This window comes from Podarcis melisellensis (genome assembly GCF_964234715.1).
Source record: "Podarcis melisellensis genome assembly, chromosome: 8".
NCBI classification, from domain to species: Eukaryota; Metazoa; Chordata; class Lepidosauria; order Squamata; family Lacertidae; genus Podarcis; species Podarcis melisellensis.
The window spans coordinates 41,527,604-41,551,898 of record NC_138540.1 but is presented as its reverse complement, the minus strand read 5'-3'; the positions used below and the strand labels follow the sequence as shown (position 1 = coordinate 41,551,898).

The following is a 24,295-nucleotide window of genomic DNA, read 5'->3' as shown; positions in this document are numbered from 1 at the left end:
CTGCCCCTGTCTATCACTGGCACACAGTCCCCAGTAGATTTCTCACAAGGGAATATGATAGAAGCAAATGAGGAATACCATTACTGGGCCACCAGGGCTTCCTCAGTTCCACAGGAAGGACATCACTGCCTTGGAAGCCATTTCTAAATGCCCAAATATATGCAAAAATACATAAGAGGCCTCCAGTCTGGGTTCCATCCCTGGCATTTCTGAGTAGGGCTAGGAATGTCTCCTGCCTGAGACCCTGGAGAGCTGCTGCCAGTCAGTGTATACAGTATGCACTGAGATGAATCAATGGTTTGACTGAATATACGGCAGCTCCCTGCATTCCTAAATAGGACATTAAAGATGGCCATTCTCTGGGCAAATCTCTATTTGGCCTTATAGCTGCTGTACTTCAATCAAAAGAAACCCTGAGACCGTTGAAATGAGCAGCTGCAAAATTGGAATTCATTGAATAATATTATCCAGTCTCTCAGGATAGTATGGGTAGTTACTGCACAAAGAAAATGTAATTGTCCCTCATTTACTGTTCAAGCTTTGATGCACTAGCAAGCACAAATTTATGTTTAGATTGTGCATTATATTTACGTTTTCAAAAGCCAGCTATCAGAATATATGGTCTTCTCTCTCCAACTTAGGTTATAACCAGCTATGCCATAACCTCAGCTGTTCTTTTCCAAGCAATGGCCACAGCAGCATGGGGGTTCTGACCCAAGCAGGAGTTCATGGCAGGGTCAGGCAGGACAAAACAGTGCAAAGTTCTGGCTTCAGCAAGGCAGGGTCAAAGAAGAGAAGTTTACTTTTCCCAAGTTGTAGTAATAGAAGCCAGGTATGTTCACATATATTTGGTGTGGGGGACCTTTGGCATTTGAGAACTACAACTCCCATCATCCCTTTGCCATTGGCCATTCTTGCTGGAACTAATGGGAGTTGTACTTTTGAAGGGCCAAAGGTTTTCCACATTAGAAGGAAATCGGCAAGATGCAGATAGCACTTTGGACAGCTCCACTGAGAGTTTAGGACTAGGTAGGTGACATATAGAAGCAAGACTCAAATTTTGCTTCAGTAAGAGGCAACCCCAAAAGAAACATTAAACACAGCTCCATCTCCAGCTGTGCCTTTGGTGAGAGGAGTCTCTTCAGTTAAAGGGACCTAGAGCCTGCTTTAATGCCTGTTGACTCCAGCCAGAGAAAGGCAATGGAGTCAGAGAAAGGCAATGGAATCTCCTCAAGCCAGAAAGGCACTGGTGCAATGGGCTGCTTTTGTGCCGGCATTTCTAGGGTAGTAGAAGGTGATAGTTCAGGAGCTGACTCTGAAGGTGTTTCACTCTTCCATGCAGAAACTTCCTCTGAATCCATAGTATTCTGGAGTCATGACACAGCCATACACGTTGAGTTCCATTCATACATCTGATAAAGGTTTTCTTTCTTTTTTCATTTTCTGTTATTTTATGTAGCACACTCACATCTTCAAGGCTTGGCAGGTTGGTTGGCAACTGTGGCTCAGAGGTAGAGGTGGGAATGTCCCCAGTCTGAAACTCTTGGAAAGCACTGTAAAGAATATTGAGCTGACTCTGTAGCAGGCAACATCCTATGATCCTCCTCTCCTTGCATGTAAGGAAAAACAGCATCCCAAAAATGAAGGTGGGGGTGGAATCTGATAAGAAATAATATCACAGTATCCAGGGCTTTGTTTTCTCAGTTTTTAAAGCTTTCATCCCCTCTCCCCCCCCTCCCCACGCTGCCTTCTGTCACCCCAGTGTCTGGAAGCAGTGGCTTTGTTTGCAACCTCCCCAGTTCAAGGCCAAATGCCTTGTAAGCAGTTAGCCTTTTATTTAACTCTGGTGTTTTGCCCAGCCAGCTGATAAGGACATGTGAAAGAAGAAGAAGAAGCCTCTGACTTCTAAGGGCTTCCAATTCCTTCCCACTCTGTAATCCTGGGCAGATAACATCATTGGGAGTGATAGCCCCAGGCTCTTTGCTTTCAACAGAAGCCTCCCTGTGGGCTTCACTCAAGACAATTGAGAACATATTTACTCAGAACTAATGGCATTGTGATGGAAGCAGAAATGGGGGGAGGAGGGAGGGTGGCTGCAGCGCTTTGCTTACAGTGGTTGGTGAAGGAAGCTTCTCTATTTTTAAATAAAAGGGCTACTTGGACACCTTTTGCAGGGAATCCTCTGCACCACTGCCACTATGCCCACCCGCTGCTACCTTGGTGGACTATTTAACAATCCTGCTCATTCACGAGAGACAACGGGAAGGTCACTGCATGGGCGTAGCGGGAAGAGAGTTATTGCTTGCTTTAGCTAGACGTGTACCGTAATTGATCCCGGAGCTGTTCTGCAAAGGGCAGGAGCGGAGCAAAGGGGTTTTAACTCCAGCATCTTGGTTATTGCAATTACTTTTTGCCAAGCTTCAGCCTCTCAAGCTGCTGAGTGGCGTGGCAGACTCTCTTTTTTCCTTTTCACCATCTGCAGGGATGCCTATAAATACTTAAATGCTAATGTGAGAGAAAGTAGAAAAAGGGAAGGAAGGAAGGAAGGAAGGAAGGAAGGAAGGAAGGAAGGAAGGAAGGAAGGAAGGAAGGAAGGAAGGGAGTTTCCTATTTATGGTGACCTGTTTTTTTCTCTAGAAACTCTCCACAGCACCTTGACGGAAGTTGACAGGGAAGAACGTTTTTATTTCCTCAGGGTCACGCAATGAACTCAGATGGCTGGAGCTTCAGGACTGCCCAAAATTATCTGCATCCCAGAGTACATTGCATAATTAACTTACGGAACTCACTGCCACAAAATGTGGTCTTGTCCACTGGCTTGGGTGGCTCTGAAGGGAATTAGACAAATTAATAGAGGATGGATCTCTTGGTGGCTGTTAGTCATCATAAGGGGGACATGCAACAAAATGTTGCAGTGCAAAGTACTCCTTTTCAGCATGCTAGCCAGCCAGCCAGCCATGTCTTCTTTCAGAATATTCCATTCCGTTCCATCTCATTGCTTGTTTTCAGTCTTCCTTTCCTTCAGTTCTAAAAGTCAAGCCAGCATTCCATGGCCCTGTGTATGTTCAGGCCTGGGCTGTTTTGCGTCTCCTACCCACCTCTCCTTAGAGAACCCCACCGCCCAAAAAAATGTACTTCTGTAAATCTTTTTGTGCTTGTATCTTGACTGCATAAGGCTTCTTTCAGAGAATGAGTTCACCATGTGGAACCATGTTTAGAGGCAGTATGCTGCTGGGAGCAACAGCTAGTCTGAAGAGAGGGCTATGTCCCTCTATGGATGGATATGGCTTAATGGGGGGGGGGTGGAGAGATGGATTGTAAAATATTTTGCCCTACAGCTAAGAGACAAATCACCATGTAGCATTCCTAGGAGGGTTGGGTAGTTGGCAGTTCAGTCAGCTCTCGCTTAAGAATAAAAATAATAATTTTACTATTTATACCCCACCCATCTGGCTGGTTTCCTCAACCACTCTTGGCGGTTCCCAGCAGAATAGTAAAAACACCGTAAACATTAAAAAAACTTCCCTAAACAGGGCTGCCTTCAGATCTCTTCTAAAAGTCAGATAGTTGCTTATATGTAGGGAGGGTGCCACTACTGAGATAGTTGCTTATATGTAGGGAAGGTGCAACTACTGAGAAGGCCCTCTGCCTGGTTCCCTGTAAATTCACTTCTCACAGTGAGGGAACCCACAGAAGAACCTTGGAGGAGGACCTCAGTGTCCGGGCTGAACAATGGGGGTGCATTAAACACCCAGTGCAGGTACAGCCCTTTGGAGGCCCATCCTTTTAGGATACCAGATTTGCACCTGATCTAATTTTAAGGCCTGCAGTCTACACACACACCTGAGATTTCTGCACATTCCCGTGACTGATCTGTCCTTTCTGCCTGCAGGGAGAGGTGACAACAGGCCCATTAAGATCTGCACAACAAGGAATCAAGGCTCTGGCACATTATGAAAAACCACCTGTGCTTCAAGGCAGGCACTTCTTGCTTTGCCCACTTCCTCAATTACCAGCTTGACTTTTGTGTGCCCAAACCCAGGGAGTGCAGGGAGCTTGCCATGCAGGTCCCTCAACAGCACTATTAGTGGTTAGTAGCCAAATGGAGATGTAGGAGTGAGTGGCTTGGCATCCGTCAATGGAAGGCTCCCTTTGCCGAGGCTCCTGCCTTCTAGGTACCTGAAGCAGGTGTGTGAGGGAGAGCTCCTCTGCAGCCTCTCCCAGAACTCCTGGCTTGCCTCCATCCTGCCTCTTGTTGAGGAAGAGCTTATTAGCAGAGTTCTCTGCAAAAAAAAAAAAAGCCCTTGAGTGGGTTTCCTTTTCTGTCTTTCTGTTGTTCTTTTTTAAAGGTGTAAATGCCAGGGGAGGCTCTACCAGCGCCTCGCATTCTTTCATCTCGGCAGGGCTTTGCCCTTTCTCGCAGCATGACTCCGACAGCAGGCTCTGTGCTGCTGTGCACAGAATACAAACAAACTCACGGAGTTCGGAGCATGACAAGAATTCCATTGCAGGCAGGCAGGATGCTGCGTGCTCCAGGGCCCTCCATTGCGAGAGCTTCTGAGATCCGCTTCCCTGGTTAACTCCTTCTCTCCTGGCCACGGAGTGATGACATCCAGGGAGGGCAGCAGAGCACAGCTTCTCCTCATGGAGAGTGTGATAAATGGAAGGAAAAACAGGGCACTCATAAATATATACGGTTGGCATAGAAGAGGTGGACACCAGCCTTTGGGTTTAAAATACAGTCACAGCTTTTTTTATTAGATAGAGCTCATAAATGAAAAACTGTGACCAGGACATATGTCAAAGATGTCTCTTTTTTCTGTCCAAAAACATCTTTCCCCATCTTTGGCCTCAAGATTTTTATTATAGAATCATAGAATCATAGAGTTGGAAGAGACCACAAGGGCCATCGAGTCCAACCCCCTGCCAAGCAGGAAACACCATCAGAGCACTCCTGACATATGGTTGTCAAGCCTCTGCTTAAAGACCTCCAAAGAAGGAGACTCCACCACACTCCTTGGCAGCAAATTCCACTGTCGAACAGCTCTTACTGTCAGGAAGTTCTTCCTAATGTTTAGGTGGAATCTTCTTTCTTGTAGTTTGGATCCATTGCTCCGTGTCCACTTCTCTGGAGCAGCAGAAAAAAACCTTTCTCCCTCCTCTATGTGACATCCTTTTATATATTTGAACATGGCTATCATATCACCCCCTAACCTCCTCTTCTCCAGGCTAAACATGCCCAGCTCCCTTAGCCATTCCTCATAAGGCATCGTTTCCAGGCCTTTGACCATTTTGGTTGCCCTCCTCTGGACACGTTCCAGTTTGACAGTGTCCTTCTTGAACTGTGGTGCCCAGAAGCCAGTGTGGTGTAGTGGTTAAGAGCGGTAGTCACATAATCTGGGGAACCGGGTTCGCGTCTCCGCTCCTCCACCTGCAGCTGCTGGGTGACCTTGGGCTAGTCACACTTCCTTGAAGTCTCTCAGCCCCACTCACCTCACAGAGTGTTTGTTGTGGGGGAGGAAGGGAAAGGAGAATGTTAGCCGCTTTGAGACTCCTTAAAGGGAGTGAAAGGCGGGATATCAAATCCAGAACTGGACACAGTACTCCAGGTGAGGTCTGACAAGAGCAGAATACAGTGGTACTATTACTTCCCTTGATCTAGATGCTATACTCCTATTGATGCAGCCCAGAATTGCATTGGCTTTTTTAGCTGCCTCGTCACACTGTTGGCTGTTGGCTCATGTCAAGTTTGTGGTCAACCAAGACTCCTAGATCCTTTTCACATGTACTCTGACATGACTTATTTTTCAGAAATCCATGCTGACTATTGGTGATCACAGCATTCCTTTCTAGGTGCTCACAGACTGTTTGCTTAATGATCTGCTCCAGAAAATAGGGACAACATTTGCCCTCCTCCAGTCTGCTGGGACTTCGCCTGTTCTCCAGGAATTCTCAAAGATGACTGCCAGTGGTTCTGAGATCACATCTGCCAGTTCTTTTAATACTCTTGGATGCAGTTCATCTGGCCCTGGAGACTTGAATACATCTAAACTAGCCAAGTATTCTTGTACTATCTCCTTAGTTATTCTGGGCTGTGTTTCCTCCGCTGAATCATTTGCTCCAAATTCTTCAGGTCGGGCTTTGTTTTCTTTATCGGAGAAGACTGAGGCAAAGAAGGCATTGAGGAGTTCAGCCCTTTCTGTGTCCCCTGTTTGTATTTCACCATCTTCTCCTCTGAGTGCCCCCATAATTTATAAAAAATAAATTATGTTTATTTTTTAAAATGAATACATAATAAACCTACAGGCCTTACTGTCTCACCTGCCAACTGTGATTGGTATTCAGTATCTCATTGCCTATAGAAAGGTGACATGCACCCCCCACACCCACACCGCAAGGAAAGGAAAAAAATATGCCCACTCCTATCTGATAATCCTACCTGGTTCCTCTAAAACCTGGGGGAAGCTGTTGTTACTGTGATTGGCTGTGTCTTCTGTGCAGCCTGCTGGCCACAGATGAGTCTCAGCAGGGTGAAACCTAGATACTAGGAGAAGATGGACAACTACAATGGAGAATCAAGTTCTTTATAAGTATTAATAGATAATAAGCAGATGGCAAGGTTTTGAGGAAGGTTTGGACTGTCCTTTTGTGCTGTCTCCTTTCCCCACAGAAGCCTTTGATGCTTTATTAATCGTTGCAGCAGTAGGAATCCAGAAGACACCAAGAGTCTATAAGAAGAGATGCAGAGGGAATCTCTAGCAGCCACCTCAAGCCAAACTTTCCTTACAGTGTGTTTTGTTTCAGGCAGCAGTGCCTGCTGCTCAGGTGGGATGCAGCTAGGAGACAAATCCACCCACAGTCTGGTGTATACAGACTACCCTCATGGACGCCTCGGCAGACAACAGCTGGGAACCCCTTTGTCTAAGATATGCAGAGCAGGGAGACAGTCAGCACCATGGAGAGTTCCAAGTGGAGTTTGGACTAGAAGCTAGTCAAGCTATATTTGAATGTTGCTCCAGCAATTAGTCTCCTCTGACTGAGCCTTGAGTAGGGTTTTGGCTTCTTTCAGGGTGTTGGCTCTGTTGCCACAATGAATGAGGCTTTTACCTTTAAAGGGACCTTGTTTGCTCTGGGAGTCTTTGACTGTGGCGTGGTGGTGAATTTGGAGCAGGAATCTGAGGACAGAATGCAGGCCAAAATGGGGCTGGCCTCATGGTCCTTCCTGGTGACGAGAGTTCAGAAGAGAATAGGGGTATCAGGAATTATTTGGAAAGTCAAATCCTCTCCTGAGAGTTTTTCTTTTTCTCCTCAAGGAGGAAGGAATCAGAGCCCCAGTTGGTAACACTGGCTGTTTTCTCAGTGTGGTGTTACTGAAAATGAGCTGCATTCCTTGGGGCATGTAGGAATCTTTCTGCCTCCATACAGTAATCTCAGAGTTAATTTTATTAAAGAAGGACTCGGATATTGGTTGCGAAGAAGAAGAAGACGAAGACGAAGACGAAGACGAAGAAGAAGAAGAAGAAGAAGAAGAAGAAGAAGAAGAAGAAGTAGTTGTTGTTGTTCAAATTCTTAAGAAACTGGATTCCCCATCTCTCGTTTTCCCTGCACTCCCAGTTCAGTTACATCCCTCTCCCTGAAGACTTGCTTGCCTAGCTAAGCCTTTCCTGATTTTTTTTTTTATCTCCTTCCCTGCCAACTCACTTCTCTCTTCCCTGACATGTCCAGCAATATAGGCAAGCCCTCCAAGCAGATACCACACTGGTTCTTTGTCTTCTACAGCAAACATTTGGCCCTGCATAAATGAAATATAAACTGTGTCATCCACCCAGAGCCGGGAATTATGATGGGGATCCATAGTTGGACATATTAGGGGTAGAGGTGAACTGTGAACAGGAGTGGGAGTAAGTTATTTAATCTTAAAAGAAATGTACATTAAGCAATTAGAAGGGAGATTTGAACCACCAGGGGAGTGAAAATCTGCCCCAGAGATAGTCAGGGGACAGCAAAGAAGTCTGATTAGTATTAAAATGGATCTTGGTGAATTTATGAGTGGTGTATAATTTCTTAGTCTGAGGCATTGTGTCACCTGCAGAGGTCTGGAGATTTGCAAATTGATGAGTTATATAATTTCTTATTCTGAGGCATAGTTGTCACCTGCAGAGATCTGTCAGTTTTTCTCTTCCCTCTTCCTCTTCACTTATTTTGGATTTTAACTCGGGACTTGAATGCACACGAACAGGAGATGCAACATCATATGGTCCCCTGCTTTTGACACAGTGAACATTGGTTCCATTTTTGGCTTGCTGGGTCTTATTTCAAGTTACAGTTCAACTGGGGTACTGGAGGAGGGCAAAAGAGGACATAGGCAAAAACTTCTCATGGATACTCAAGAGGGTTGTGGATCAGAAGCTGCTGGTGGAAGACTTATTCACAAAGCACACAGTAAAATATGGAACACGCTCCGGTGAGATATAGTGTTGCATCTCACATCCTGCTTGCAGGCTTCTCGTGGGCATCTGGGTGGCCACTTGGAGAACAGAGTAATGGAGACTTTGGCTGACCCAGCAGAGCCCTACATATTTACTTATGGCTGTTCACATTGTCCACTGATAAATAAGATGTTGCTTTCTGAACCCTAAGGAGATTAAATGCAAGGAAGAACCTCCCTGCTATAGGACCAATTTCATTTCAAATTATTGTTACAAAATCTGGAAGGCTTTTGTTTGATGGAAAAGTTGACCAGACATCTGTTGGACTGGGAGAGGGAAAGTCCACTGGGTTCTCCCTCCCTCCCCAATTCTTTTCCATATTCTCTCTTAGCATGAGGTGACAGCCTCATGACAGGTCAGGGGGGTGTCCGGCGTGCCCCACAATTTAATTAACATGGCACTAGAGAAAACCAGGCTGATGCAATCATTCACGAGTGCCTGGGAGACTCGGCCCCTGATGGATGCTGCACTTTCTCCTGCAGCTGCGTGGCCCACGTACCATTGAGGGGAGCTTCATCTTGTCCAGGCTGCTTGCGTGCTCTCGGTGCCCTCCCTTTCCCCCAGTGTGCTATAAATACATTCCCTCAGTCCATCCCAGCACACTGTATCAATCTTGTTTAATAGACTGGAAAGCTTAATGCGCGGTGGCGGGTCGCGGGGAGCATCGGGGTGATGGATTGTGCCTTCCCAGAGTCGAGCACCGTTGATGTATAATGAAATATTTATGATTTATTCCGGCTAATAAACTGGAATGAAGTGTGTGATATATGTGAGCAGATGGGGAACTATTGATGCAGCTTTCATTTGGGGAGTGTGGGGAGGTTTATGTCCGTAACACACACGTACACACATCACAGACCCTTGCATGCCATAAACTCTGCACCTCGCATGGCTGTTGTGGGGACAAGCGATTCCCATCCCATCATTAATCTCTTACTCCTTCCCTCTAATTGTTTGTCATTCTGCATCCCCTCCCGCACCTGTTCTCCATGAGCCTCCTTTTGTACAGAGTGCCTTTTATCCAAGGGCTTTGCTGCTCTCTCTGTGCTATATGTGAGCCCTGAGACTCTGCCCTTGCACTGGAATTTTCAGAGTGTGGCACTAACATCTCCTGGGGCAGTTTTCAGCCGTGGCTGTTGTCAAGTCCAGCAGGAGGCTGGCATAACCCCTGGCAAAGGATCCCTTTTGGAGCACTGTCCTGCTGTCAATGGTTTGCTCTTCACTGGAGGCTGATCCATTTGGATGAATGGTCACTGCCCCTTTGACCTCAACCTGCCCCACCTGCCTGCCTTCTTACTTTCTTCCAACCAGTCCAGGGGATGGCAGTGCCCAAGTGCCCATCAACTTCCTCCTCCTTGGTCTCAGTATTGCCATTTTTTAGAATTCCACAGGGAGGAGGAGAAAACTAGAATTAATTGTTGCAGCCTCTTTGGTTCCTCTGACTGTTGGTTTCCCCGTCTTCTGCCCTGCCAGTCCCAGTGGGCACTAGCCACCATTGCCCCCAGGCAGGTGCTTGAGGTGGCAAAGACAAAAGGAACAACCCTTTCTCCTCCCCCACCTCTACCCGCCAACAGAACCAGAATGTTTCTCCAGTTCAAAGCATCTTGCACACCGCTGGATGCCCTTCATTTGGTGCCATGAAAGACTTGAGGAGTCTGTTCTCCACCCATCACATCCTCCACGAGCTGCCCCTCCAGCTGTTCCCCTCTCAGACTAATTAGTTGCATTTGCGGGATAATTTCAATATCTCTCTGATGAAAGCCACCAGAGGAGCACAGAGATCTGCTTCTGCTTCTGATTGCTTCAGAGGAGACCTTCCCCAAAGGGGGTGGGGGTGGGAAGGGAGATGTCTCTGTGCTGAAACGCCCAACCTTATCCTGTCAACATGCAAGTTCAGAGAGCAAGGGAGCTCTCCAAGTAGCAGGCCTCTGCAAAGGAATCCAGCAGGGAAGATGCCTCATTCTGTCTGTACCTGCTCAAAGTGAATGATCTCTGTGCTACTGAAAGAGTCTGACAGCTGGGAATTCCCTGGGAGAGTCTGTCAAGCAAAGGAAGACGTTCTCAGAAGTCGAAGAGGGACCTGGAATTCTCGCTTCCAGGGAAGCTCCTACCGCCCAACACTTTGGAGCCTAGAGTGGAAGGTGCAAAAAAACAGAGAGGGGAGCCCTTTTCAAAGCAGTTGCTGTTTCTAAAGGAAAGAAGTTGCAACAGCAGATCACATCTGCTTTCAATGATATCACAGGCCTGCACTGGAATCTTTGTGACTTCTTCAGTTGCACAGCTTGTTGCAGCTTGGTACATCTAGGAATATTTTTGACAGAATATAGCAGGTGTATGTGGAGTGCACCTAGTCAAGGAACTAGGTAAAAAAGAGGGGATTCATTAGGCACTATTGAGCCTTTTACTATGATCATGTAGAAGCCACCAGCCCTTTCCCTCTCTTGTTTTGATTTTAAAAAAGCAACCCACAAATTTTCAGGTGTAAAAAATTCAAAGAGGCATGTCACCAGTGTAATGACAAGAGACCTGTGAAATGTAGCATCACTGGGGGAGAATGAAGAGGTGCAGGGGTGCATCTGCACAGCTATGCTCAGTCCAGTAATAAGATCAAAGCAATTAACCGAACGCTGCAGTTCAATAGGAGGATTGAACTAAATATCCCCCAGTACCTTCACTACACAACCTCACTGTTGAAGCTTCTGTTCTGGGAGGCCTTCATAAAAACAGAGATCGCTACAAGTGCTTAGATGCTATTTCTGTTGTAATTGTCTAGGGCCTTGCATAGAAAGATGTTGGAAAGTACTCCTCCCCAACCCTTCCTTGGAAGAAGATTTCGCTTGCCATCTCTACACCTCTCCTTCACAAAGCTACACTACTTGACACCTCTGCATTTTCATATGCAAATTCCATCTCAGGCACTCTTAATAAAACCTGCAAGAATTTTAAAACAGCCACTCTGGAAACACTGCTGCATCCACAGCTTCCTTCCCCTTAAGATAATGAGGGGGAGATGAGCACAATCCAATCCCTTTTTGTCCTGCACATCAATTACATGGCAGGTCCTTTCCCCCACCCAGGGAGAAGGAAGCCAACACTTACCCCATTTCAGTGTCCCTTCTCTCTTGTTCCTATACCATGGTAACTGCTCTTGTGAAACCAGCCTTCTCTTGTGCTCCTTTTTACTGTCCTGACTTCATGCAAATCCAGGATTGTGATGAGGCACTACATTTTTACTATGTAGAGAGAAATACTAGTCCTTTTTTACAACAAAATGGTGTAAATAAATGTGTTTAAATGTGTTTACCATCAGGTTAGTAAAAGGAAGACCCATTTTATTCCTGCAGCCATGATGGCACTATGACGTAAGTCAGGGACGGCCAACTGAGCTGTTCGACAGTGGAATTTGCTGCCAAATTCGACAGTGGAATTTGCTGCTAAGGAGTGTGATGGAGTCTCCTTCTTTGGAGGTCTTTAAGCAGAGGCTTGACAGCCATATGTCAGGAGTGCTCTGATGGTATTTCCTGCTTGGCAGGGGGTTGGACACGATGGCCCTTGTGGTCTCTTCCAACTCTATGATTCTATGAAGCCAGCAGTGAGCGCTCTGAATGAGCTGCCACAGGAGCACCAGCAGAGAGAAGCGCAGCTATGTGCTCTGGGAGCTTTTCCTGATAGCCGGTTTAGTTCCAGAGGAAGCAGTGGAAGGCAGGGAAGGAATTCTGCCTGAGACTCTGGAATGCCCCTGCCAGTCAAATAATACTGAGTGAAATGAACCAGTGATACAACTCAGTATAAGGCAATTTAGAGTTTTAGACCACATCCACACCATACATTTGAAGCATTATGATACAGTGGTACCTCGGCTTACATACGCTTCAGGTTACAGACGCTTCAGGTTACAGACACCACTAACCCAGAAATAGTACCTCGGGTTAAGAACTTTGCTTCATGATGAGAACAGAAATCGTGCGGCAGCGGGAGGCCCCATTAACTAAGGTGGTGCTTCAAGTTAAAAACAGTTTCAGGTTAAGAACGGACCTCCGGAACGAATTAAGTACTTAACCCAAGGTACCACTGTACTACCTTAAACAGCTATGGCTTCCCCCAAAGAATTCTGGGAGCTGTGGTTTGTTGAGCGTGCAGAGAATTGTAAGGAAACCCCTGTTCCCCTTCAAGAGCTACAGTTCCCAGAATTCTCTATGAAGAGAGATTGATTGTTAAACCACTCTGGGAATTGTAGCTGGGGAAGGGGTGGCAGGGGCCCCTAACAGCACCCGTAACAAAGCACACCTCCTGGAATTCTTGGGGGGGGGGATCCCATGACTGTTTGAAATGGTGACATTTCATGGTGATGCTTGAACTGATGCAGATTTGGCCCTAGTGAGTTCATCCCATTTCTCTCTGCTACCTCATACCTCGAATGCCAACAAGCTGTAGCCAGTTGTGGGCTGAGGCAAGAGGACCATTATGACCAGTCCGCAGAGGGCAGACCCTCCCTATCTATGTTGGGCTGATGTTTCAGAGAACAGCCTTGTGTTCAGCTGACATTTCAGAATGGCAGTGGGTGGCACAGGCAAGAGAGGGGCTTGTGCTTCTCTTGCCTAGGAGGCTGCAGCTTCCCAGAGCCCTGGAGGATGTGAGGGAGGGTAAGTGAGAGAGAGGGCAGAAGGATCTGGGAGACAAGCCACAAAAGGAAACCTGGTCATGGCCAGGGTGGACTCCCTCATGGTGGAAAGGACAATGGTAAGCCTTTGGTCAGGCTCATCCAATCTAACCAATCCGTTTTAGATGAGACCCCTAAGATCCATCTAGTCCAGCATCCTGTTTGCCACAGCAGCCAACCCAACCAGATTCTTCCAAGAAGCCCAACAGGCAAGCCATGAAAGTGCTCAGTGGCATATTGTCTGTGAGCATGGAGGTCCCATGTGTCACACTGGTTCTGAAGCTGCTGCACTGGATGCTATTGAGCTACCAACCTCAATTCAAGGTGCTAGTTCTAGTGTGTAAAGTCCTGTGGCTTGAGACCCAAGTACCTAAAGAGCACATTTCCCCAATGCAACCATCTCAGGCCCTAGAGTTGGCAAGTGATGTCTTCCTTGGTGATTGTGCTGGCATCCTGCTGGTATGGATCAGCAGCTGCTATAAAAAAAAAAGTTTCTAAATTAGAACAGCCAGGTGTCCACAAACTGCTAGGTATGGCTCATAATCTGTCATAAAATAAGAGAATGAAAACAAATGGGACCAATAAGTTAGCAATGTTTACCATAGCCAAATATCTTTCACTCGAGGTCTCCCTCATTGGTCAGAACAAATAACTATAGTACAGCAAATAGTAAGTCAAATATTGTATGTGCATTGTCATGGACGTGCATTGTTTTTAATTGGTATTAAAATGCTTTTCATATATTAGAGGCACAACATCAATTCGTTCTTATTTTTGTCCCTCCTTTTTTCATCCTATTAGCTCCCTCACTAGCCATTGCCTCTTGTCTTTGCCTTCTCTGCCATCATTGCCACACCTCTTCCTCTTTCCTTATTAGTGGCTTCTAGATGTCGATCTCCAGTCTGCTGTTCCGCCCCTAGAAATGTCGCCTGCCTCGTCTTACCAGCTCCTTTCTTTTTCCAGGTGACACCGCTGTGTATAAGGAGGGCACCTACTGGATCAGAGGACGGACCTCAGTTGACATCATCAAAAGCGGCGGCTACAAAATCAGTGCCCTGGAAGTCGAGCGCCACCTGCTGGCCCACCCCAGCATTGCTGGTAAAGCCTAGCCCCGCCCTGCAGCTATTTATTGATTTGCTAACATAGTTCAGTTCATGTACTTAGTGCTTTACAAAGCGCAGCAAGGTCTGACAGGTCCCCCAATGGCATTCCACATCCCAGGTAAACCCACCCACCCTCCTTCACTTGCACACACACACCCAATCTCTCTCTCTCTCCCACCATCTCAAACGAAACTGCCCTGTATACTGAGAAAGACAGTTTGGAGGATCGTAAACAGTATCTGGCAGTGGCTCTCTGTGGTTTTAGGTGGTCCTTCCCAGCCCTACCTGAAGACATCAGGACCTGAACCTGAGACATATTCTCCCATAAATGGCACTCAGGGCAGCTAACGAGGTGTAGTTAAGGCAAAATATAAAACAATTGCAGAGCGTTTAAAGAACGAGAGAGAAACTAGTACAGCTATTGCAAATAAGTAATTTTACTATGTTTTAAAGTAGGATTGTAAAGCTTCCTTGATTTTTTACTATCAAGTGGTATATAAATTTTATGAAATAAATAATAGCATAATGAATAAATTAAATAAGTCATCTCAAGTTAAAACAGTTTTAGCAGCCTGCCCACCAAACTGAAACAGGCACCAAGTTTAACACAGAGACCAAATAATAAGCTTGGACAAAGTAAAGGCAGAGCCAGGTGAATTTCTTGTAGGAGGGAGTTCCTCCCACCTTCCCTGTGTGACTCTTTCACATTTTCCCCCTCTCCAGATGTGGCTGTGATTGGTGCCCCAGACATGACGTGGGGTCAGAAGATCAGCGCTGTGGTCAGGCTGCATGAGGGCCAGGCACTGTCTCTCACGGACCTGAAGGAATGGGCAAGGTAACATGGCAGCACCCACTGGGTATGGGGTGTCATGGGAAGGTATAGGGCAGGCCATTGTCTATTCCAGTTGAATACTTACTTGGGAGAAAGGCGGGGTATAAATATATTAAATAAGTAAAATGAATAAATGCAGGATGAACAGTAGCCAAACCAGTGGGTACAAACTAAGGTCATTTACAAGCTGGTTTCCAAACTTCCCAACATTTATGATATTTTTCCTACGGTAAGAATGAAAATATATTCAGCAGGTAAATGAAAAAGTAAATATCCTGGTAGAATGCCATTCATTTCTCTACTTTACTCCAATGTGAATTTCCTACTTCAGCCTTCTCCAACCTGGTGACCGCTGGATATCTTGTACTATAATTCCCATCAGCTCCAGCCAGCAAGACCATGACTCTGCTGGCTGAAGCTAATAGGAGTTGTAGTCCAGAACATCAGACTTTCATCTGGTTGTAGAAGTCTGTGTTTCGATTATCTAGCCAAGAGGGGACAGTTGTCCTCTGTTGCAGTTTAATGCCATCACTGACCAGAGGGTGGCATTGCAGCTATCACTGTTTAGTAGAGGGGGTCAGGTGACACCAGGAGCCAATAGGGGTCCACTTGGTTCTATAAAGCTGCTGGTTGCATCCTAGCTATTTAGTCTGTATATGTTATTCAAGTATAGGCTGGGCTGCTGTTGGACTATCTATTGCTACTTCCCTCTAGGCTAATGGGTCTGGAACAACACAGTTAATTCTTTCTGACTCATGAGGCTACAAACATGGCTCTAGATTTTTTTGTGCAATGGTATTCCTATGTGCTTTCTTGCCCTCCCCTGCTACCAAGCTGGGCCTAAATTAGAGAGCTAGTCTCCAAGGTGTGCTGAAATGATAGAAGCAGAATACATATACACACACAGACAATTTTTCATCAGTTCAACTAATACAAATTGAATAAGGGTTCCCTTGTCCCAGGTGGCTGCTCCACCCCCCACTCCCAAAAACATATTGGATGCTTTTTTAGAGGGTATGTGAAACTGGTGCTATTCACAAACCACAGGCATTCTTGTTTCATCCAGGGCTGCACAGCTGCCCAATTAAACAGTCCCCAGGATTTGCAAAAATCACAGTGGGAGGTTTGCAATTTAGCAAATGTGAGGAATACTCTTGCTACCCTCTGTTGCTCTGAATAAACAGCAAAGAAAACTCACAAAGAAATCCGGAGGTGTGGAGGCCTTGAGCCCTGGCCTCTCACTCCCCTGCCTGCATGCCAGTTTCCTCGCATAACACTTGAGAGGCTAGCTGGGCACTTGCACAGCACCCATACATTTTTTTTTTACATAACAAAATAGACCCCTAAAGGGTCATACTAAAAGCCCATCTAGTTTAGCCTTCTGCTTCCCTAGGGAAGGACGGTAGCTCAGTGGCAGAGCATGTGCTTTGTATGCAGAAGGACGTCTTCTCTATGAAATGCTAGAGACCCACCGACAGTCAGTGTAGACAGTGCTGAGCCAGACGAACAATGTAAATGAGGTTCCTACATTCCCATAGTTACGCTGCAACCAACCTGGGGTGCTCACTACACCATGCCCACGTTAGCGTTCTCCTAGGAACTGGTATATGTGGCATCTGAAAGTGTGGCCCTGGAAACTGGTTGAGCTGATTATGAGCCCAGCAGTGTTGGTTATTGGTCATTTCCTGCTTCTTGTGCTATGGAGGTGGGTTCCCCATCACCACCAAACACGTACAGCCCCACTTCCTCCTCCCAGGCAAAGATTATCCGTGTATAAAGGCCCAGCTCCTCAATAGAAAGAACAGCCCAGTGATGGCCAGAAGAGGGAATGGTATACCAGTGTTACAAAGGCTTCTTCGGCAGGCTGCGCAGGGAGAATAAGGTGTGTTGCATAAAGGCTGTAAGAGGGCGCGAAAGCCGAAAACCAGCCGCGTCAATCGCAGAGGGCCCAGCATAGCTGTTATCAAGCCTTTAACTTCCTTCACTTCTCGAGCTGTTAGGGTGGTGGCAGCAGGGGAACAAGTGCTATCCTCTTGCACATCTCCCCTCTTTGCCCTTGTGCCTCAGTTTCCTGCCTGTCTCCTCACAGCCAGGATTGCAGGGCAGGCTGCGAGAGGAGAAATCCAGCCTGAATGCGATGCGTCTCTCTGGAGCAACAGCGTTTGAGCACCTCAGGAAGGGTCCTTGGCCCGCTCTCTCCGCACGCCGCCTCCCGGGTCTCACACCCCTGCCGGCTTCTTTCACTGCCGCTCATCCTGTCTCTCCTCTTTATCTTCCACACCACTTGCCTCCCTTCGTCCCCCCGCCCCCCGCCACATTCTCTGGCAGGAGACACATGTCCCTCTTCAGAGTGATTCATTTCGTGGCTTTCGCCTCCAATCTGCTCCCGGTGACAAGCGGGTCCTGAGTTTGAGGCCTCCTCCGCATGGCAGAAAGGCATCGATAGTTTGAAGCCACGGAGGCACTGAGGGAGGAGAAGAGCCCTGACATGCTGGGCGGGCTTGGCATGTCACTCCAGACTCTGTGCCCACGAGGTACCCGTCAGAGCAGGGCATGCCCTGCAGCCAGCGGTCTAGTGAGGGAAAGCATCCCACATGCATATGATCACGCACACTTTGCAGTGGGCAAGGTGACTTTCTTTCATGCTCAGACAGTCCCCTGGTGGGGCTTTAATAAGAAGCTGAACTTGTTTGGCATCCTTCTCATCATGCATGCCTGTGATCAAGAGGAATGGGGGGAGGGGGTTGCACATGGGAGGGGGGCTTGTGTGGAGGGCCGGGAGTTTGCAAGGCTCCTTAGCGCTTATGTTGACAATTTGTCATTTGCTCTTCCTGCCATATCTAATTGCAAGGATTGATGAGAACCCATTAAAAGTGATCCATTCTGCTTCTTGGAGGTGCTTTGTCTGGGCACTTTCTCTCTCTCTCTCTCTCTCTCTCTCTCTCTCTCTCTCTCTCTCTCTCTCTCTCTCACACACACACACACACACACACACACACACACAAACACACACACTGTGGTACGTTGTTATTCAGCCTTAAGCATCCATGTGCATGGCTGGGTGACCCAGAGCAATATGTGAGTACAGAACGCCCTCCAAGCAGCTGCTCCTCCTGTGCCACCCTTGCTCTAAACCCCCTGATTGAAGGACAGCCTTCCATCAGAATAGGCACAACCGATTGCCTAACATGGGCTGTGCTGGATGAGGCCAAATCGCCTTCTAGTCCAGCATTCTGCTTCCTACAGTGGTCAGCTAGATGTCCTCCTCTGGAAGCTCACAAGCATGAGAGAAACAGCAGCCCTTGATCTTCCACAACAATGATACTCTGCCTCTGAACATGGAAATTCTTATTTGCCATGATGGCTGACAGCTGCGGAAAGACTTCCTCCTCCTCCTCCTTGACCTTCTCTAATCCCCTTTTAAAGCTATAAAAGGTCTTGCAGCACCTTGAAGACTCACACGTTTATTATAGGAGACCCTTTGCTTTGCCCATCTATGCCAGTGGCCATTAGGACAGAAGTGGAATTTGCACTGTGCAAAGAAGTGCATTCTTTTCATCTGCCCCACTTCTTGTTTTGATTCAAGATTGAACACTTCTGTCCTTGCTTGTTCTGGTCAGGGGGCCATAGGCCTCATGACACAGTGATCTGTATTCTAGTATATACGGAATATTTGCAGGGAGGGAAAGTAGAAACATGAGCACTTCACCTGTCCCAAGTTGAACAGGGCAGTGTCTCCCTGCTCTAATGACTGGAAGCCTTCACTGGTTTATTTCCAGGCTCAAATGTTTGCATAGTTTATATCTGGTGACTCTTATACCGAGGGGTGCACAGTCCTTTCCTTGAGAGTATTTTGGAGAAGGGATGTAGCTCAGTGGGAAAGGTACTGCTTTGCATGCAGGAGGTCCCATGCTCAATGCTCAGCATCTCCAGGTAGCACTGGGAGAGATTCACCACTGAAACGCTGGGCAACCATTGCCAGTCAGAGTAAACAACACTGAGCTAGATGGATCAAGGGTCTGACTTGTTGTTAGGCAGCTTCCAGTGTCCCTGTCCAGCTCTGTAACACAAGGGAAGCCATGATTCAGCGCTTGGGCAGGAGTAGAGAGGAGATGGACATTTGCAGAAGAAGTCTCTTAACCAGAACATGTGCTTGTGTGTCCCAGAGAGTTCATGGCACCTTACACCATCCCCTCTGAACTGCTGGTGGTGGAGGAGATCCCGCGAAACCAAATGGGCAAAGTGGACAAGAAGCAGCTTCTCAAGCATTTCTACTCCGCCTAGCAATGGGCGCCTGGCGGGAGTCACGCAGGACGGGGAGGCTTCGTGACAACACCCTGGCATGGAAATGTGGGGCAGCGTGGTGAGGTTTTTCCAAAAGTGTGACGGAGTGCTCTGTTTTCCAACTCCCCGGTGCTACCCTTGTGTTTTGACAAGTCCTTATCTCATGATGAGTAAGGTTGGACAGGATCTGCAATTTATTTTCTTAACTTGTGAATCAACGTCTCATAAAATCTGGCTTTCTTCTTGCTCAGTCTGTTTTTGGTTTTTTTGTTTTTGGCTGGCAATATGTTCTTCCTGCAGCGAGTTCATGGTTTGGCAGTGGTGTAATTTCGAGCCCCATGTCAATCAGGATTGCTGGCTTTACCTTCCAGGGCCTGGGGGAACTCAAGGCGTTTTGAACAGAAGCTCTGGGCCCCACCCAAGAGCACACACCCCTACCCACAGAAGGCTCCTAGTTTCATCAGTTGAACAATTACATGTACAAGCAAACTGATTGTCTGTTCTGCAAACATGGACTTGCTTAGACTCTAAAAAACAAACCAGTGGCTCCTGTCATATTCCACTCCCATCTTTAGGTGTTCTTTGTATACTTTTGGGTTCCTAAAGAGGGAATGACAATGAAAATTGTTGCTGTCCCCTCCCTCCCTCCTACATGTGTGCACACACACATCCTGAAGTCCAGAAGAGGGTGTATTCCATCAACCCCTTCTCTCCTCCTCAGCAATCTCACCTGTGGGGCTGAGCATCCACCCAAGCCCCCAGTGTATAATGCAGGTAACGTTTGTGCTACAACAGCCACCAGAAAGTGTTGCCTTGTATGGCACAATTGGAAGAGATTAATAATGCAACCCTGTCCATATTTACTCAGAAATAAATATATTAGGGGTGGATGCATCTGACAACAATTTCAGTTTCTCTCAGTTTTTCGTTTTTTCCGTCTTAAGTTCACTTTGCCCTATTTCTGCATCATTTTGAGTTTTTTATTTTAAAAGTCTGCATGAACATGTGTACATGCTCATACACATTTCTAATATACACATTTTGCCAAATATACACACTTTTTAAAAAACAGTTTTTCCTAATATGCATTTTTGTGCTTTGTTTTCACTGCTATAAACAATTTTTTATTGCACATTTCCCACGAAATATATGCTTTTTATGGTTGCATTTATTTACGCATTTTCTTTTTTGATGGAGAACTGCATTGCAGAATTCAGAGAAGTGGGAATTTAGAACTATAGCTGCAATTCAGTTTGTGTATTAGTTTGAGAACTGCAAATGAGGGACCAGATCAAACCCCCCCACACACACACACACAATTTCTACACCTTAGCAAATATGTGCAGGATTGCAGCCTACTTCAGACTGTGAACCTTACTTGGTTTAGGAAGCTGGAATGTTATGAGAGCCCATTGTACTGATGCTCATATGCTTTCCATAACTGAATGTTACAAAGTGACAAAGCTGCAAGCTGCAACCTTTCGTGTTACAAATTCCGTGTTACAAATTCGGGTGTTGCAACATTAACGGGGGGGAGGGGCAGAATCCCCATATGAAATTGGCAGTTTCTACTTAATTCTGAACTCTTTTCTATCCACTTTTGTTTGCTTTTCTGTTTTAAAGCAACATCTCAATTTGCACTAATTCTCATAATTAGACACTCTGGACGCCAGCAACACTTTGCCAATCAAAGGGCAAAGTGCAAAAGTGCACTCTCTGAGGGCTCATCCACACTTCCTCTTTTCTGGCTGATTCCTCAGGGGAAAACAGCTCTTTAGCACTCAGCAAACAGAAATTTTGGTTTCCCCCCAATTGCCATTTGTCCCAATCTATTACTAAAGAGCGATTTTCCCTTGGAAAGGAGTGGAACAAGGGGGAAAGCTATCAGACCCGTTCTTTCTAGGCACATGCGGAAGTGTGGACAGGACCTAAGTGGCTCTGCCTATCATGTGCTTCCACAAGGACGAGCATCGTAGCTCTCGCGTGTGCTGTGGAATGAGCATCATTGGGGATTCTGCTTCTCTGACCAATGTGCTTTAAAATGCTTTTACTCAGTTCCCATTCTTCTACAGCTGAAAATGTTCCCCACGGGGAGACTCTTCCATTTGGTCTCCTTTTCTGTCATCAGTCCTCGATCTGCTTCACCTTCAACCTGCATGCGGCTCCATCTCAGATGAAATAACATCTCATTTGGCAGGTATCACAGATGCACATAAACATCCTTTGCTCCGCACCCTGGTCCCCTCCTGCCCCTCTTCATTTTCCAGCCAACTCTCCCTGCTTTTTTCTTCTCTCTCTCTCTTTCTCTCCTTTTTGAGGGGTTTTCCCCTCTATTTTTATGGTGCCGTAAAAGAGTCCTTCATTAGGGGAGTGTAATCTCAGAGCGAGGACGGCTAATAACCCACCGTAAATTGCGATCTGTCCTTTTGCACGCTCTGCCACACTCTCCTTCTGTTTGGCTACAGATGCAGGGTGGTAGGGGGAGGGAATAGTCATTAGGGAAGAGCAAATAAATGTCAGCCTCTCTTAATAACCCAGGCACGCCTCTCTCCCCCCCCCCTCTCTGCGCTGCTCCCAACAGGCTTCCTAGGGTGAGTCAATTCAACCTGGAGACCCCACAGGCCTAGACCTGCTCATGCTAGTGTTCATCCATGTGGCTGGCTCTGCACACATGAGCTTCCTGCCAATGTTGCTCAAGTATAGCTAATGCACATGCCAAGATAAGGCCAATCCACAAACCACTTCAGTCTGCATACTCGGAAGATTTCAAAGGATGACTCTGGTTTGAGATAACCCAGAAACACTTAAGAGCAAAATAATTTTAGAACAGCCATTGTGGTTCAATCTGAAGGTTTCAGGTAGTCGAGCTCAGCAGACAAGCCTTTGCCTCCAGGAGAAACCACAAGCAGGACATGAGAGCAATAGCCCTCACCTGTCAACCCACCACAGCCAATATTTATTTTATTTATGACATTTGTATCTCAGCTTTTTCCTCCAAGAGGCTCTTTAAAAATATATATATTCGAAATTTTCAGTCCTCCAAGAGGCTCAAGGTGCTGTACATGGTTCTTCCCCTCCTTGTGTAATTGTCACAACAACCCTGTGAAGTACGACAGGCTGAGAGGCAGGGACTGCCGTGGCCGAGTAGGGATTCAAACAATGGTCTTCCAGGTCATTGTCTGTCACTCTAACCACTGCACCACACTGGCCATTGAAACGCATTTTGCTCCATAGATTTCTCCTGATTCCTTTTACAACCCCAACACCAGCAGTCATTCATGCCTACCTAGATCAGGGTGTTAGCTACACTCTTCTAGGGTGTAGCTAACACCCTGATCTAGGTAGGTACTTCACAACCCTGTGAAGTACGACTACGTACTTCACAACCCTGTGAAGTACGACAGGCTGAGAGGCAGGGACTGCCGTGGCCGAGTAGGGATTCAAACAATGGTCTTCCAGGTCATTGTCTGTCACTCTAACCACTGCACCACACTGGCCATTGAAACGCATTTTGCTCCATAGATTTCTCCTGATTCCTTTTACAACCCCAACACCAGCAGTCATTCATGCCTACCTAGATCAGGGTGTAGCTACACTCTTCTAGGGTCCATAGAGCAGGGTTGGCTAGCTCCTGGTCCAGGGACCTGATCCAGCCTCTGAGAAAAAATTTTAGGACATAAGAAGAGCCTGCCGGATCAGGCCAATGGCCCATCTAGTCCAGAGTCCTGTTCTTAGAGTGGCCAACCAGATGCCTTTCATTTCCACCTGCTTCCCTTTACCCCAAGACCCTAATGATTTTGGCAGAGCTGCAATAAATAAACAGATTGGAGTGCTGTGTTGGATGGTGCAGGTTTAAACCTATCTGCCCTGCCCAGCCTCCTGAATGCAAATAATCACTGCTTTGCCAGATATTGGAGTGATCATTTTATGAGCAGAGGGGGGGCTCTGTGGGGGGGGGGAGAGGGAGAGGGGGCCACATGCACTTTTGGAAGCACCCAGTGCTTCCACGCAGCCCCTTGAGGGTTGGCCAATGGTGAATGTGGCCCCCAGGCCCCCAAAGGTTAGCCTCTTCCCTGCCATAACGCTAACCCCTCCCTGTTCCTATTATCTTCCAGGGCTGTGGGGAGACCATTCATTTTCTTGGGGTTCTTTCTGCAGAAAAAGATAATGTCAGATTGTTTCCAGCCCCCTTTCCAGCTTTTCTGCTTGTAGAGAAAATCTTGGAACCATAGCTGCAGCATATGGTCTGCAAGAAGAAGGCAGTTTTAAAAATAATTAAAAGTGGGGGGGGGAGGGAATCCCTCTCCCAGGCAACATTTTTTTTCCCAAAAACCCAAAATGGGGGGGGGGGGGAATCCCTGGTTTCCCTTTGACTTCTGTTGCAGTTCTGTTGCCAAGCTATAACAGATCCTGCCGATCGCAGCGGCATCATATAGCTTATTGTGAAAAATGGGGGAGGTGGGGGGGTCAGGAACCAAGCATCCTTAGTTCCTCTCCTCCCACCCCTATTTACCCATTGGGGCACATCACCAAGCCATGGGTGCCAGGAAGGAGCGCTCTGTCTGGGGCTATCGTGCCATCCCCTTGGTTAAAACATCAACGACGCAGTAAATTTTTTCACTTACCATATAGATCAATATCAAATTATCATGTCTCGCGTTCATAACTCTTAAGCAAGCAACAATGGGGAGAGACAAGGTCACTGGAGAATAAATAGCAGCCGGTGCGCTCCGTGATCTATCATTCCCGACAAGCCTCTGCACCTTGCACCAGGCCACTGACAAGATCATTAATAAAACTCCGCCGTTGCCCGATCGATGGGTTTGATGGATGAGCACAGGTAGCAAATACAGTAAAACAGCTGCCTGTCATGCTTGGGTGAGGGATGTGAGCTCCGCCAAGGGGGCTTGCTGGTAGGCTGCGCCGT

At 46.9% G+C, this 24,295-nt stretch overlaps 1 protein-coding gene across 6 annotated transcripts in view; it reads left to right on the top strand.

Annotated features, from left to right (window-relative positions):
- Positions 1-19,613, top strand: part of ACSF3 (acyl-CoA synthetase family member 3) — a 62,507-nt gene extending 42,894 nt beyond the window's left edge. For all 6 annotated transcript variants that reach the window (XR_014170763.1, XM_081920203.1, XM_081920200.1 and 3 more), the window contains 3 exons: positions 14,113-14,247; positions 14,976-15,087; positions 19,251-19,613. Coding sequence is in view for 5 of the 6 variants with exons in the window: in XM_081920203.1 (XP_081776329.1) it covers positions 14,113-14,247; positions 14,976-15,087; positions 19,251-19,368 (365 nt within the window). In the remaining variant the exon portion in view is untranslated. The remainder of the gene's footprint in view (positions 1-14,112; positions 14,248-14,975; positions 15,088-19,250) is intronic.
- The last annotated feature ends 4,682 nt before the right edge of the window (positions 19,614-24,295 follow it).